Genomic DNA, 13433 nt, shown 5'->3' with positions numbered 1-13433 from the left:
CTATTACATTTGTTAATGATTTGAAGATCAAAATCATGTTAATGATTTTAAGAATTTTTATTAACCAAATTAAAAAGTAACAGATACCACCATTGCACAAGATGCACCAGCAAAATTTGAAAGTTTGGCAGCCATATTTTACAGCAAGACAAATGCACAGGTATTAATTTAGGTACTTATTCTTCAGAGGCAATTTAATGCCATTTTGTGCTTTGTAGGTTGAATGATTTGACAACAAATTGTTTGGAATTAGTGACTCAGAAGTCAGGTGTCCAGACCTTCAGCAGAAATTGCTGCTGGGGGAACTCCCTGGAGGTCCAGAGGTTAGGACTCCTCGCTTCCACTGCAGCAAGCACGACGAGTTCCATCCCTGGTTGGGGAATGCAGCACAGCCAAAAAAAAAAAGCAAGCAAGCAAGCAATTGCACCGAAAAACTCTGGAAGGAGGCAGGGTCCCTGTTGAAGTGATAGCTGGTTCCAGACAGTGTCTTCACCGGTGAAAGAGCAATGAACAAAAACAAAAAACATTTCTTAGGTCTATCCAGCTTAGCTGGACCAAATGGTTTTGGTGTGTGTGACTGGTTTCAACTCTGACCACCCACAATTTTCTTCCTATAATAGCCCAACCAGAAAATTATCTTTTGTCCTCTATTTGTCTCTGCAGTACTCCCCAGGGTGACCTATGAGACCAGTAAAGGCTCCCTATGGTGACATCTGAGGAAGACTCTGACACTTGCTGATGCAGCCTGGAATGAGGGTCAAAGACATTACCAGGCTGTAGGGAGATAAGAACCACACACCAGGACTCCAGGTAGGTTGTCAAGATTTGGTTGATTCTAGTGTTTCTGTATAGACCAGAGATACTCAAGGAGTATATGCTAGGCCAACTCTGAACTTCTGTATGTCCTTTGTCAAATGCTACCTGGATCCCCAAGCACTTGAAAACTAAGATTCCCAGATTTCTTTGCAAACAGATGCCCTCTAGAAAGTTGTTGCTTAGGGACTTCCCTGGTGGTCCAGGGGTTAAGATTTCACACTCCCAGTGCCAGGGGCCCAGGTTCGATCCCTGGTCAGGGAACTAGATGCCACATGCTGCAACTAAAAGAGCCCAAGTGCTGCCAGCTAAGACCTGGCACAGCCAAATAAATAAATAAAAAATTTTTTTTTAAAGTAAAGTTGTTGCTTAGAGCTCCCATGCTTATCTAAGACTCAAATAATGCCCTGGTGGTTTCCTGCATATTTATTTAATAGATATGCTAATGGAATTAATAATGTCAGAGTAATACCTGTTTTATGATGAAAAAATCCATGATCCATGTTATGGATGCCTGAACAAATTCAGGTGGGTCCAGTGAAATTACAAGGGTCCTTCATACGTGGAAGGAGGAGGCAGAAGTGTCAGAATGATGTGAGAAAGACTCGACAGGTCATTGCTGGCTTTGAAGATGGAAGGGGCCACAAGCCAAGGAATACAGGTGGCCTCTACAAGTCAGAAAAGACAAGAAAACTAATTGTCCTCTAGACCCTCCAGAAAGGAATGCAGCCTTGATTTTAGCTCAGTGAGAATCATTTCAGACCTCTGACCTCCAGAACTATAAATATGTGTGGTTTTAAGCCACAAAATTTGTGGTAATATGTTAAGTGGCCATAGAAAATTATGGAGAGAGGGAGCTAGGAAGAATGGAAGAAGTGGAGGTAGAGGGAAACAAAGAGGATTGGGTAGAGAGAGTCTAAAACTGCAGCACAGTTATAACAACATTTCTGGCCAGGCCAAAGGGGAATCCTGGAGCCAAAGTCATATGAAAAATAAATCCCACATCTTCCAGGAATGGGCCTGTATTTTACCCCTATTGTGGGTATAATGGCTGGGAGCAGTCGTGGGAAGCATGGGCATAGGACAGACACAGACATGGATCCAGAAGGACAGCTGCTGGGGCTGTCAGTCTACTATGTGTCCCAAGTAGGTTCCCCACTTTGCCCAGGACTGGGGCATTCTTGGGACACAGGACTATCAGTGATAAAACCAAGACAGTCCTGGGAAAACTGGCATGGTTGGTTACCCTGTCCCTAGCACTGGAGACCTGATCTGAGCATTTTCATACTCAACATACCCCTCATCTCTGTGGCCCCCTTAGAATAATTTCTGCTTATCATGGCAGTTTATAGCTGGAAAAGATTTTCACCCTCTTCCTACCTTCGCTACCTAGCCAGAGTAGACACCATCTGTGACTCCTGAGATTCCGTAGTCAGACTGGGGTGTTTGTAAGGATATAGAGCATCAGTTGGCAACGTGCCTACTTCAGCCCTTCCGAGGGTCTTTGCTTCCTATGAGAAGGCACTGAGCTTATTTTCTCTTATTCTTATTATCATTCTCTTATTGGTACTGAGCTTATTTTCTCATGACTACAGTCAGCCAGCAATGCACTTCCATCTACAAGAAAAACTGGTCGGCATCTCTACTTCATAAAGTCTTAAGCCGTTTTTCGCTTGAGTCTGTGGCAAACATAGGACCTCTTAGTTTTATAAGGAGTTGGTACCAAGAAAGGTGTTATGGCCATCCCCTTTGTGGCCAAACTTTTTTCACTGGAAACAAATTAGGTGCCTCAGTCACCAACCTGGGACCCAAGTGGGTTCTAAGAGGGGAAGGAGGTAGGGCATAAAGCTTAACATCACCCCTCAGAACCCTGCACGTGGGGGACCCAGTGTTAGGAGAATGAGGCATAGCTACATCCACTCTCACTACTAAGGTCTTCCTTCTTTCATATTTATTTTCTTATTTATATTTTCTAACTTTTCAGCAATAAACATATGTTGCTTTTGCACAGACATATAGTGATTTGTTTCTAGTTAAAATAAAATAGCTTTAAATATGTTTAAAGAAAGATAAATTTTTTCTGTTAGATTATAAAATATATAATTAGTAAATATAAAAATATAATTATTAAATACTAGCCTACAGAAGAGTAAGCATATTACTGGAAAACAGTAGGAGGTGAGAACTTATTAACGTAAGAGAAACTATACAAATCAATGAGAATGATATAGATTATTAATAAATGGTTTGGGCAAAATCAATTAGTGATAAGCAGTTAACTACATATCTCAACATATACACCAAAAGAAACTCCAGGTTAGTAAAAATGTTTAGTCTTTTTAATGAAACCATTAAATATTTTAGAAGAAAATATGGATGAGTGGTATTATTTATAAGTTTTTGAAGATTTTCCGAACAAAAACAATGGAAGTGTCAAAAGAAAATATCAGTACATTTGGCCACATAAAATTTGTGACCAAAAAATTTAGTTTAGGGCATTCCCTGGCGGTCCAGTGGTTAGGACTTGGCGCTTTTGCTGCCAGGGCCGGTGCAGCCACACACACACACACACACACACACACACACACACACACACACAATCAGTATAAATGCAAATACAGATAAGGCATTAACATGCATAATTAATAAAACATTCTTTCTTTGTTTACAATCAAGGAACTAAATTTTTTAAAAAGCTTTTTTGATGTGGACCATTTTTAAAGTCTTCACTGAATTTGTTACAATACTGCTTGTTTTATGTTTTGGTTATTTTGGCTGTGAGGCATGAAGGATCTTAGCTCCCCAACCAGGGATCAAACCCACACCCGCTGCATTGGAAGGCGAAGTCTTAACCATTGCACTGCACGGGAAGTCCCCTAAATTTTTTTTTTTTAATGATCAAAGGATACAATCAGTTCACAAATTAACTAAGGGTACCAGAAGCTTTCTACTCTTACTTGATATGGATAGGGGTTCAACCTTCATCATCTTGCCTCAAGACATTTGTTCATCAAATGCTGATAATTCTGTGGTAATTTAATCCACCGAGATCTTGATATTCTCACTACCTTACAGGACATCAAATTTACCCATTATGTGGATGACTTCATGCTGATGGTATTAGGTGCATAGGAAATAGGAGATAGTTTAAAAGTTCTGGTAAAAATTTATTTTCCCACTGTTATGATTTATGTTAACCCTCTTAAAAAAAATCAGCATTATCCATTTAAAGAAATATTTCCCCCAGAGTTAAGCACAAATCCTAAACATCACCTTGGCATCACAAGTAATTTACAAAATATAATGCTAACCATATAATCAGTTCTAACAGTGACCAACAGCAGCTTTGGTGGATAAATGAAATTTGTGATTCGGGGTACCGAGAAGCATAGTAACAGTTCACTTTTAGAAAAGGTGTATTTAAAAAAAAAAAGAAAAGGTGTATTTTTTATAAAACCCAACCAAGAGAGACATTCTTTTTACCATATATGTACTCCTTTAACAACTCTTTCTTCAAATTTTATATGAGAGGATTTGAGGAGATCTTATGACACTAAGAAGCATGAACTTAAGAATCTTAAAATCTAACAAGGATGAAGCAGCATACAGAAAGCGGAACCAGGGTACAAGTATGCACTTGCCCTCCTATCAACTTCCCAAACAGGAAGAAAAAAAATCACATTAAGTTTTGATAAATTTTGAAGTCAGTTTTCTTTGTGCTGTAACAGTATAAAACATTATCTTTCAGCAAAATTAAAAATAAAAAATTATGAACCTTTTGGCCTAGCAGAGTTAATGCTGACAAGATGCTTCTACTTGGTGGTAGCTATGCTCCCTCCACCAGGAAACATTGTGCATCAGGCTTTGCATAGTTTTTTTAAATTAATTAATTAATTTAGGCTGCGTTGGGTCTTCCTTGCTGCATGTGGGATTTCTCTAGTTGTGGCGAGCAGGGGCTACTCTTCGTTGCGGTGCATGGGCTTCTCACTGCGGTGGCTTCTCTTGTTGCAGAGCACGGGCTCTAGGAGTGTGGGCTTCAGTACTTGTGGCACATGGGCTCAGCAGTTGTGGCTCACAGGCTCTAGAGTGCAGGCTCAGCAGTTGTGGCACACGGGCTTAGTTGCTCCGAGGCATTTGGGATCTTCCAGGACCAGGGATCGAACCCGTGTCCCCTGCACTGGCAGCAGATTCTCAACCACTGCGCTATCAGGGAAGCCCCAGGCTTTGCACAGTTTGATTCACAAATTTCTTATAATCATTCAGTCATTTGATATTTTGGTTATAGTTGATTTGGGTTTCTTTTTAGATAACGATGCTTATTTCCGAATAATATAAACACAGTCTCTCTTTTGTTCTTCCTGGAAATCCTTTAGCAACCATCTTCTCCAATCCTCCATATTTTGTCTCTTCTTTCTCCGTCTTCTTGCACCTCTGTCTCTTTCATCACCTAGTTCAGAACTTCCAGGAGAGTTATACAGACATTCCTAACATCTCAAGTTTACCAACAACTGGTCTTTAACATGCCTCAGGACTGTGAATGGAGGCAACTGGTTGATCAAAGATAAAACACATCTTGTATGAAATCAATCCAGAATACTTAAGGAATTTCACATGCTGCAGATCTTAAAGTTATCTTTTTATCCAGTTAACAGATCCTTCTGTGTAAAAGATACTGTTAGCCTGGCATTCAGTCCTACCTTGCACATTTTATCTTCCAAAAAAGAAGGCAGATTTTCCTCAGGAAGACATTCCATCTTCTTTATTGTTATATTCACTGCGATATTTTCAAAGATGAAAAAACCACTTACTACTCACATCCTCTATGGCATTATTTAACGTCTATGGAGAATCTGACCCATCTGTTCTAGTGCTCTGCCTGATGGGGGAATTAGGATCAATCTACTGAATGCCTATTATTCTTTCACTCACTGAAAATTTATTAGCTGTCTACCTATAAAGCACTCCATTTAGTCTTAGAGATACAAGTGTTCAAGATTTCTTCCTAGAACTCAACACCAGGTGGGAAAAGGCAGACACAGAAACAATAAATTAGAGAACAGCTTTTTCTTTCTTCTTCTTCTTTTTCTTTTGGCCGCGCCATGTGGCATGCAGGATCTTAATTCCCAGACCAGGGTTTGAACCTGTGCCCTGTGCATTGGGAGTGCAGAGTCCTAACCACTGGACCACCAGGGAAGTCCCCAAGAACAGCTTCTTATGAACATACAAATCAAATGCTATGGAGAAAAACAGTTGGACATGTAGCCTAAATGGAAAAGGGCTGTAGAGAAAGACTAAGAAGTCATCAGCATACAGATGATACAAAAATATAGAGAGAAGCTAAAAGGACCAAGGATATATATATAACCTTAGAGTTTACCAACATAAAATGGAGAGCAAACAATAAGATCCCACAAAATAATTCCTAAATTTTAACATAAGCATAAAAATGTTATCAATAAAGGGGGAAATAAGAGCTGTAATCAACTAAAAGCAGTTTCTCTTGTCCCCATTTAAACAATAAATAGATCATTCTACTAAATCCCTAGATTAGCTATTTCAATATTAAAAATATTAAACTGATAATGATTATGGAAATATAACATGACTAAATTGCATAGGAATTTTAAGGGGAAAGAATACTGAACCATAATATAGTACAATAAAATATCATATAAGGGGGAGGAAAAAATAAAATGATATAAAAAATACCAAGACATTTATGTTGCTTCCATGATGTTTCGGATATTGCAAATAGTGCTGCTATGAACACCGGGATGCATGTGTCTTTTTGATAAATGTCCACTGACAGGTGAATGGATAAAGAAGATGTAGTATACATATACAATGGAATATTACTCAGCCATAAAAAAGAATGAAATAATGCCATTTGCAGCAACATGGATGGACCTAGAGATTATTAAGTGAAGTCAAGTCAGAGAAAGACATCATGATATCACTTATATGTGGAATCTAAAAAAAAATGATACAAATAAACTTATTTTATTTACGAAGCAGAAATAGACTCACAAACATAGAAAACAAATTTATGGTTACCAAAGGGGATAGCAGGGGGATGGTGGTGGGAGATAAATTAGGAGTTTGGGATTAACATATACATACTACTATATATAAAACAGATAAACAAGGACCTACTGTATAGCACAGGGAACTATACTCAATATCTTGTAATAACCTATAATGGAAAGGAATCTGGAAAAGAATATATATAGATATATATATGTATAACTGAATCACTTTGCTATACACTTGAAATACAACACTGTAAATTAACTATACGTCAATAAAAATTTTAAAAAATACTAAGACATTAGAAGCTTTGTTAAAATAGTTACTCACACACATACCCCATACATGATTATGATGGAAATTACACAAATATTTCAATTTTGAAAAATCTTATGAATAGAATTATATCACCCAGAAAAATGTTCAAACAAAAATCTGTTAATATATGTAACCATTATTTTTGACTCATGGGATATAATTAGAAGGCAACTTCATCTCCCACTACCCTTTTAAATATTCAGAGGTTCTTCTCCCAACCCAGGTTGAAAACCCTTACTCTCAAGTAATAAGTCCAGAGTTGCTTTAACTCACAAAGCACTGAAAAACAATGTCCAGCCCCGCATAACTGCTCACAAAGCACTGAAAAACAATGTCCAGCCCTGCATAACTATACGGAACTATAAAAATGCCAAGTCAGAGTTAATCAGCTAGGCCATGCTACAGGCAGACCACCTGCAGTAGGGGTGGAAAGCAGGCATGGTCCCCTTCCTTCAGCTGGCTAATTAGGGTTTCCCATGCTGCCAGGTTCAAAACTGCAGGAGGCGGTAGAGTTCTTATGTGAGATGGTTTTGAGCAGTCTGGATCTGGCAATTGTTTTAGAGCTGACTCTTTCTCTCAGGGGCATTTCTGTGCCCACAGCTGTTCTCACCTGTAACTCCCCTTGACCTAAGTGAATGTAATTTATTCTTTCTTCTTAGTTCTTAAGGAATCCAGAGCCCCACTTTGGACTGTCCTGTTCTGAGGCCTGTTCACACCTCTAAGTGGCCCTTTTGTGTGGTATCCAACGTGGATCCACCACCATGGCTCACTTTCTCTCCTTCACGCTTGACTAACATCTGGTCCTCGATAAGCACTCAAACAGTCTTTGTCAAAGCAAATGCTGAGAGTGCAGAACAGTCTCAACACATAGCAGTTCTTCTCCTGTCCTGAGCCAAAGTAACCTACCAGTTCCTTCAGATTCCAGGTTCCCTGGGTATGAGTTACATACCTGCTCCCAGAACTGCAGGAGATTAGATTCATATCAAGTTCCCCAAACTAGGTTTTACAACCTCTCTCCCTCTCACCCTCTCTCTTTGGCAGCTCTGTAATTTCTTTTTTCATGAAATACATTCTCAAATTCATAACAGATTAGCTATCCATTATATTCCCATATGAAGCATTGATACATAACTAAATTAAGTTTCTGTTTTAAAAGGTGGGGAGGGGTGTGTGTCGGGGAATCACATTCTTGCCCAAAAGGATAGGGATTCATGTGACAGAATGGGGGCAGGGGAGAATCTGCATAGAAATAAAATCCTCAGTTCAAATGTATCAACTCTCCAAATTTTACGTCCACGACTAGGTGTTATTTTTTCAATTCAAAGATCAAGTCTACATTCCAACATATTTTATTAAAATATTACATACTTACATTAAGAAAAATGCTTATAACTAGCCAGATTGTAGTAACTCAGTATTTACTTTAAAATGAATATGAACGAAGAATATCTAAAAATAAAACATTTATCAATTTCCACAAGTAATCTATTTAATAGGTATAGGTTACTTGTAAAACTCTGGCATTGTGGTAGCTTTCAATGGACAGCTTTAAAAAGTTTACAAGCCCTCTCAAAGTCCATTCTTATTAAACTGATTTGGTTGAAATATGACTCAGAATAAGCTGGGGAAATATACTTTTGGCATGATGAGGGGAGGAGGTTGACAAATCATCTCCATTTTTTTTTTTAACATCTTTATTGGGGTATAATTGCTTTACTATGGTGTGTTTATGCTTTATAACAAAGTGAATCAGTTATACATATACATATGTTCCCATATCTCTTCCCTCTCCATTTTTTAAAAAGCAGCTATAAATTTGGATAAACTGTTTAATAAAACAGCCATTTCAGCACTCTGGAAATTAACTGAAGATCTGCAACACACTAAGAAGTGCTTATTCATGAAACCCAGTTAGGGAAATAACCTGTGAGCCTGTGGGATTACTGTGCTGCCACATCCTGGGCCAGGTCTACGGGTGCAGTAGTTCAACCAGGGCAACAGCAGACCCAGGGAACAAGGCTTGTTGTCACTGCCAGAGGGGACTCATTTGATATGATGCATTGTAAGTTAACCTGGGAGCTCAGTGGTAAGCAAACAAGGCTCAGTGAGGTTGTAGTCCTGTTTGGGGCAAACAACAGAGTAGCTAGGGATTTCACCGGAAGTTCTAGGAGGTAAGACAGCCATCTGGGTTTGATAAGCACTCTATATACTCCAGATGTACAGGCATGCAAAGCGGAAACTGAAGCTGGTTCAGGCCACCCACATACCCATGGTTGCCAAAGCCTGCACATATGCACAAGGGAGAAGCAAAAAAGCCCAACAGAAAGCACAGACCAGAACAGACTTGAAAATGACCTGAACACTGAATGTACTTGCCAGCCCACACAGATCCACTGGCAGAGTGGAGGCCTGACTGATGGGGTTTGAACACAACCTCTGTCCAATCTTTGGCTATAACCTAAGCTATGCAATCCAGCAGCAATGCTTAGGAAGCAAGATTTATTATTTTAAAAAATGAGTAGAGACATTGGTGACGGCACACTGCTGTGGAGACAGATTTCACAAATTTACTGGTGGCAAGTTACTAAATAAAACAAGAACAACCCTCTGGGGAAAAATTCAGAATTAGTAATTGCTACATTATCTGAAATTCAACAAGATTACAAAGCAAAGAAAGAAGAAAGTGTACCCTTACTGAGGAAGAAAAGCATTCAATAGGAACTGAGTATCTCCAGATGTTAGAATGAGCAAAGACTTAAAAGCAGCTATTATGAACATGTTCAAAGAACTAATGGAATTCATGTTTAAAAAATTAATGAGAGCTATGATGAAAATGATGCAATGTATGAAGAATCTCAGTAAAGAGATACAAGGTATATGAAAGAACCAGATAGAAACTTGGAGCTGAAGAATATAATATATGAAATGAAAAATTCAGTTGAAAGAAGAAGAAAGAATCAGTGAACTTGAAGCTGAATCAACAGAAAGTATTCAATCTGAAGAGGAGAGGGAGAAAAGCAATGAAAAAAATGAACAAAGCCTCAGAAACCAGATCAACATATGTGAAAGGAGAATCCCAGAAGAAGAGAGAAAGGGCAAATAAATATATTTGAAGAAATAATTGCCAAAAACGTCTCAAATCTGATGAAAAACATTAATCTACAGATCCAAGAAGTTCAACGAATCCCAAGTAGGAAAAACTCAAGGATGTCCACATTTATAAACATCATAGTCAAACTGTTAAAAGACAAGGCTAAGAAAAAATTCTTGAAAGCAGCAAGTGAAAAACAACCTATCGGAAAAGGAGACCAAAATTACCATTAACAGCTGTCTTTTCACCAAAAATAATGGAAGTCAGAGGCTGTGGGACGACACATTCAAAGTGATTAAAGAATAAACTGTTGGACTTCCCTGGTGGTGCAGTGGTTGAGAGTCTGCCTGCCGATGCAGGGGACACAGGTTCGTGCCCCGGTCCAGGAAGATCCCACATGCTGCGGAGTGGCTAGGCCTGTGAGCCATGGCTACTGAGCCTGCGCGTCCGGAGCCTGTGCTCCGCAACAGGAGAGGCCACAACAGTGAGAGGCCCATGTACCGCGAAAAAAAAAGAAAAGAATAAACTGTTAATCATGTATTCTATATCCAGCAAAAATATTCTTAAAAAACAAAGGCAAAATAAAGACATCCCCAGATAAAGACAGAGGATTTAAGATTATATAAACCAGTAGTTAATCACTGTATTAAGTTGTTGTAACACGTACAGATGTAACATGACAACAATAGCACAAAGGAAAGAAAAGGAGATATACTGGAACAAATTTGCTACATTTTGACAGAATTAAACGTGTATTAGTTTGAAGGAGCCTGTGATTAAGAGTGATAAATGCATACTGTCATCCCTAGAGCAACTGCTAAGACATAACTCACAATAGGAGGAACAGGGAATTTCCTGTTAGTCCAGTGGTTAGGACTCCGTTCTCTCACTGCCAAGGGCCCGGGTTCAATTCCTGTTGGGGAACTAAGATCCCACAAGCCATGCTGTGCAGCCAAAAAAAAAGAAGAGGAACACAAGGATCTCTTTAGATATGAGAAAAACAGAAAACAAATGCAAATGGCAGATGTAAAAGCAACTACATAAATACATAAACTACATAAATATTAAATATGAATGAACTAAACATCCTACTCAAACAACAGAGAGTTTCAGACTGGATTAAAAAAAAAACAAGATCCATATGATCAAGGACTTGTCTTTAGAATATATGATCTCTTACAACACAGAAGACAACAACCCAAAGAGGGAAGGGAGGATTTCAACAGACATTTCTCCAAAGACGATATACAAATGACCAAAAGCCTAGCAGAGGATGTTCAAAATCACTAGTCCTAGGGAAATGTAAAATTAAATCCACAATGAGATTCTACTTCATACCCACTAGATTGGCTCTGTCAAAAAGACAAGACTATAAGAAACACTGTACAACATATGGAGAAACGGGAACCTTCATACACTGGTAGTTGGAACATAAAATTATATAGTTACTTTCAAAACAGTTCATCAGGTTCTTAAAAAGTTAAACAGAAACTCGCCACATCACACAGCAATTTCTAGAAGTCTACCAAGACAAATGAAAACGTGTGTCCACGCAAAGACATGTATACTCATATATATATAAACACAGAGAGAAGCGGAGGGAAGGAGGGAGGGAGGGAAGAGAGGAGAAAGGGAGAAAGGAAGCAGGGGCAATAAAGAATGGGCAAATGAAAATAACTGGTATATCTGAATCAAGGGTATATGGGAATTCCTTGTATTATTCTGGTAATGTTTCTCTAAGTTTGAAAGTACATCAAAATTTTAAATTACCCAAATAAAAGGGCAAGAATATCATGTAGCAAGCTCCCTCTACCAACCTCAACGAAGACCATATACAGCTTAAAAGTTACTAGAAAACTGTAGGTAATTTTAATAAAATCACTTCAAGAATATAATATGGTTGTAAAACCAATACAATGTGCTCTAAAATAATTTTTCTACTGAGTTAAATAAAGTCATCTGTAAATTCTGTAACACATTCATATTCACAAAATCTGACTGAAAAATAAACACAACTTTCCATTTCTAACACAGCATAATTCAAAAGTTCACTCTGAACGGGACTGGGTTTTTGGTTTTATTTTGGTTTTAATGCAAAGCATAATTACATAGTTATTCATAATTTGAGGTGTGTTACTTGTTTATTTAACAAAATACTGCTGCTCTGAAATAAACTTCATTTTCAGAGTGAGAGTAATGTTAAAAAAAAAAAAGACCATGAAAATGCAAGCTGCATTTTAAAAAGCTTATAATAATCATTTAAATTCCAATTGTATCTGTAGGTTCACATTTCTCTACTCTTAGATTTTTAAAAAAACACTTTATATATGGTCAATCTAGATCATAATTAAGTGCATCTTAATGAAGTTTCCCCTGATGTATGTAGAAATATGATTTACCAATAGCCAAATAGCATCATTTCTTTATCAAAGATAAGTGGTACTATCTAGAAATAAAGACAATCCTTCAAGAATTTTATTTTCCTAAGTAAAAATACTTCCCAAGAGCTAAAGGCACAATTTCTATTCACATCTAGCACTGTAACCAACCATAAAATCATTACTTATTTTCAATTTAATAACTGATTGACATTTCTCAAACAAGCTGTTTTCAATCCTGATAGTTCTTTATTTTCTTTAATAAATTGCTATTTGCAGTAGGTGTCCATCATGAGAATAATCAAAATTAGATAAATGTGACAAAAGACTGACAAAGTGTTTCACACCCTTGAGTGATACCAAGAATGGGAGAAAAGTGTTGCAAAATACTACTGCAGTGCTACTTATGGTCTTGCAATAAAACCAACAATGCATCAAGAGCTATCATCTCACATCCAATTTCTTCCCCTCAAGAACAATCTGAATCTCTTTGGCATCCAAAGTCTCATAGGTCAATAAAGCTTCTGCTAGATTCTTGTGCTCTTTTGCATGAGTCTTCAAGATATGTTTTGCTCGCTCATACGAATCCTGAAATACAAAGCAGATATGTAAGAGGCAGAAACCTTAGGAGAAGCAAAAACCCTAAATGAGATAAAAAGCCTTTATGTACCCTAAAAAACTATAAAATCTATTGACTTCTATTTATGAAAGATAAAAGCATTTAAAAGCTTGGTTCCCTAAAGATAACTCTTTCATACTTTCAAATGTTATATTTTTAACCTCAAAATCTATCATAGAGATAACTA

General features: G+C 37.8%; 1 protein-coding gene across 1 annotated transcript in view; it reads right to left on the bottom strand.

Moving 5' to 3' along the window:
• Positions 1–42: 42 nt before the first annotated feature.
• Positions 43–13433, bottom strand: part of YME1L1 (YME1 like 1 ATPase) — a 43588-nt gene continuing 30197 nt past the window's right edge. Inside the window, exon 19 of the mRNA XM_030836994.3 lies at positions 43–13215. Coding sequence (XP_030692854.1) covers positions 13072–13215 — 144 coding nt within the window. The 3' untranslated portion in view covers positions 43–13071. The remainder of the gene's footprint in view (positions 13216–13433) is intronic.

The sequence above is a fragment of the Globicephala melas genome, chromosome 2 (assembly GCF_963455315.2).
Source record: "Globicephala melas chromosome 2, mGloMel1.2, whole genome shotgun sequence".
Classification (NCBI taxonomy): domain Eukaryota; kingdom Metazoa; phylum Chordata; class Mammalia; order Artiodactyla; family Delphinidae; genus Globicephala; species Globicephala melas.
This window is presented reverse-complemented; position numbering and strand designations above follow the sequence as displayed.